Here is an 865-nt window from a genome sequence, read left to right on the forward strand (position 1 = left end):
TCTTTGCCTCCACTACCAGGACAAAGATGTCTGTACTTTTGCGACTGGCAATTGCGACGATCCAAACATATAGTCCACATCGCCAGTGTAGCTGAGCTCGGTCCCTTCCCAGTCACCTTTGACTTCGCAGAAGCCAAAAAGGAATGGCTCGATAGCGCAGTACCTCAAGTCCTTGCTAAAGCCGGATGCCTACTGAAAAAGCGATTGGCTGCTGGAAAGGAGACTCCAGTGCTTGCTGTCCTCACCAATGGGACTCTCTTTCGCTTCTTTGCGATTGATATTGACGGGGTGGTGTATGCTTCCACCATTTATCTATTGAAACTTGACAATGACAGAACATACAAGACAAGCACATCTCTCTCTGAAATCCTTCGCTGGTTCACTTGGTTTATGACTGCCATCAAGTCTGTCTCTCCCCGTGCGTCCAGCGAGGATTTGACCGACACAATGACTACTGACTCGCTGACTCGACTCAGAAGCTGCTTTGAGCCAAAGGTTCCGATTCAAAACAAAAAGGCCAAGATTGAAAAGTAGTATGTCATAATAAATATCTTATTTGCTTGAAATTTAATCTCAATTCTAATTACCAAATTTCTGTCAACACTCTGGTAGATGAAATCTCATCAAATTTCAGCGGACTCTCGCCAAAAAACTGGTATCATTCGGTGCTCTATACATACTACTCTTGTCTACGTAAATCCTTTAATTGCCTAATCTACAACTTGTATTTGGAAATGATTCACAAGTTCAATCAGCTGATGGGTATTATTATCGTCCCCGAATCAACAACTATGGGTTCGTTGACTGTTAAACCCCAAGCTTTTATTTTAAATGATAGGGGCAAGAAAGCACCTTTATAAATAAG

General features: G+C 42.5%; 1 protein-coding gene across 1 annotated transcript in view; it reads left to right on the plus strand.

Annotated features, from left to right (window-relative positions):
- The window catches only part of BATDEDRAFT_88978 (uncharacterized protein), a gene marked incomplete at both ends in the record, with an annotated part of 782 nt that extends 248 nt beyond the window's left edge, over positions 1 to 534 (plus strand). Inside the window, one exon of the mRNA XM_006679161.1 lies at positions 20 to 534. Coding sequence (XP_006679224.1) covers positions 20 to 534 — 515 coding nt within the window. The remainder of the gene's footprint in view (positions 1 to 19) is intronic.
- Positions 535 to 865: the final 331 nt, after the last annotated feature.

This window comes from Batrachochytrium dendrobatidis (genome assembly GCF_000203795.2).
Source record: "Batrachochytrium dendrobatidis JAM81 unplaced genomic scaffold BATDEscaffold_6, whole genome shotgun sequence".
Taxonomy (NCBI): Eukaryota; Fungi; Chytridiomycota; class Chytridiomycetes; order Rhizophydiales; genus Batrachochytrium; species Batrachochytrium dendrobatidis.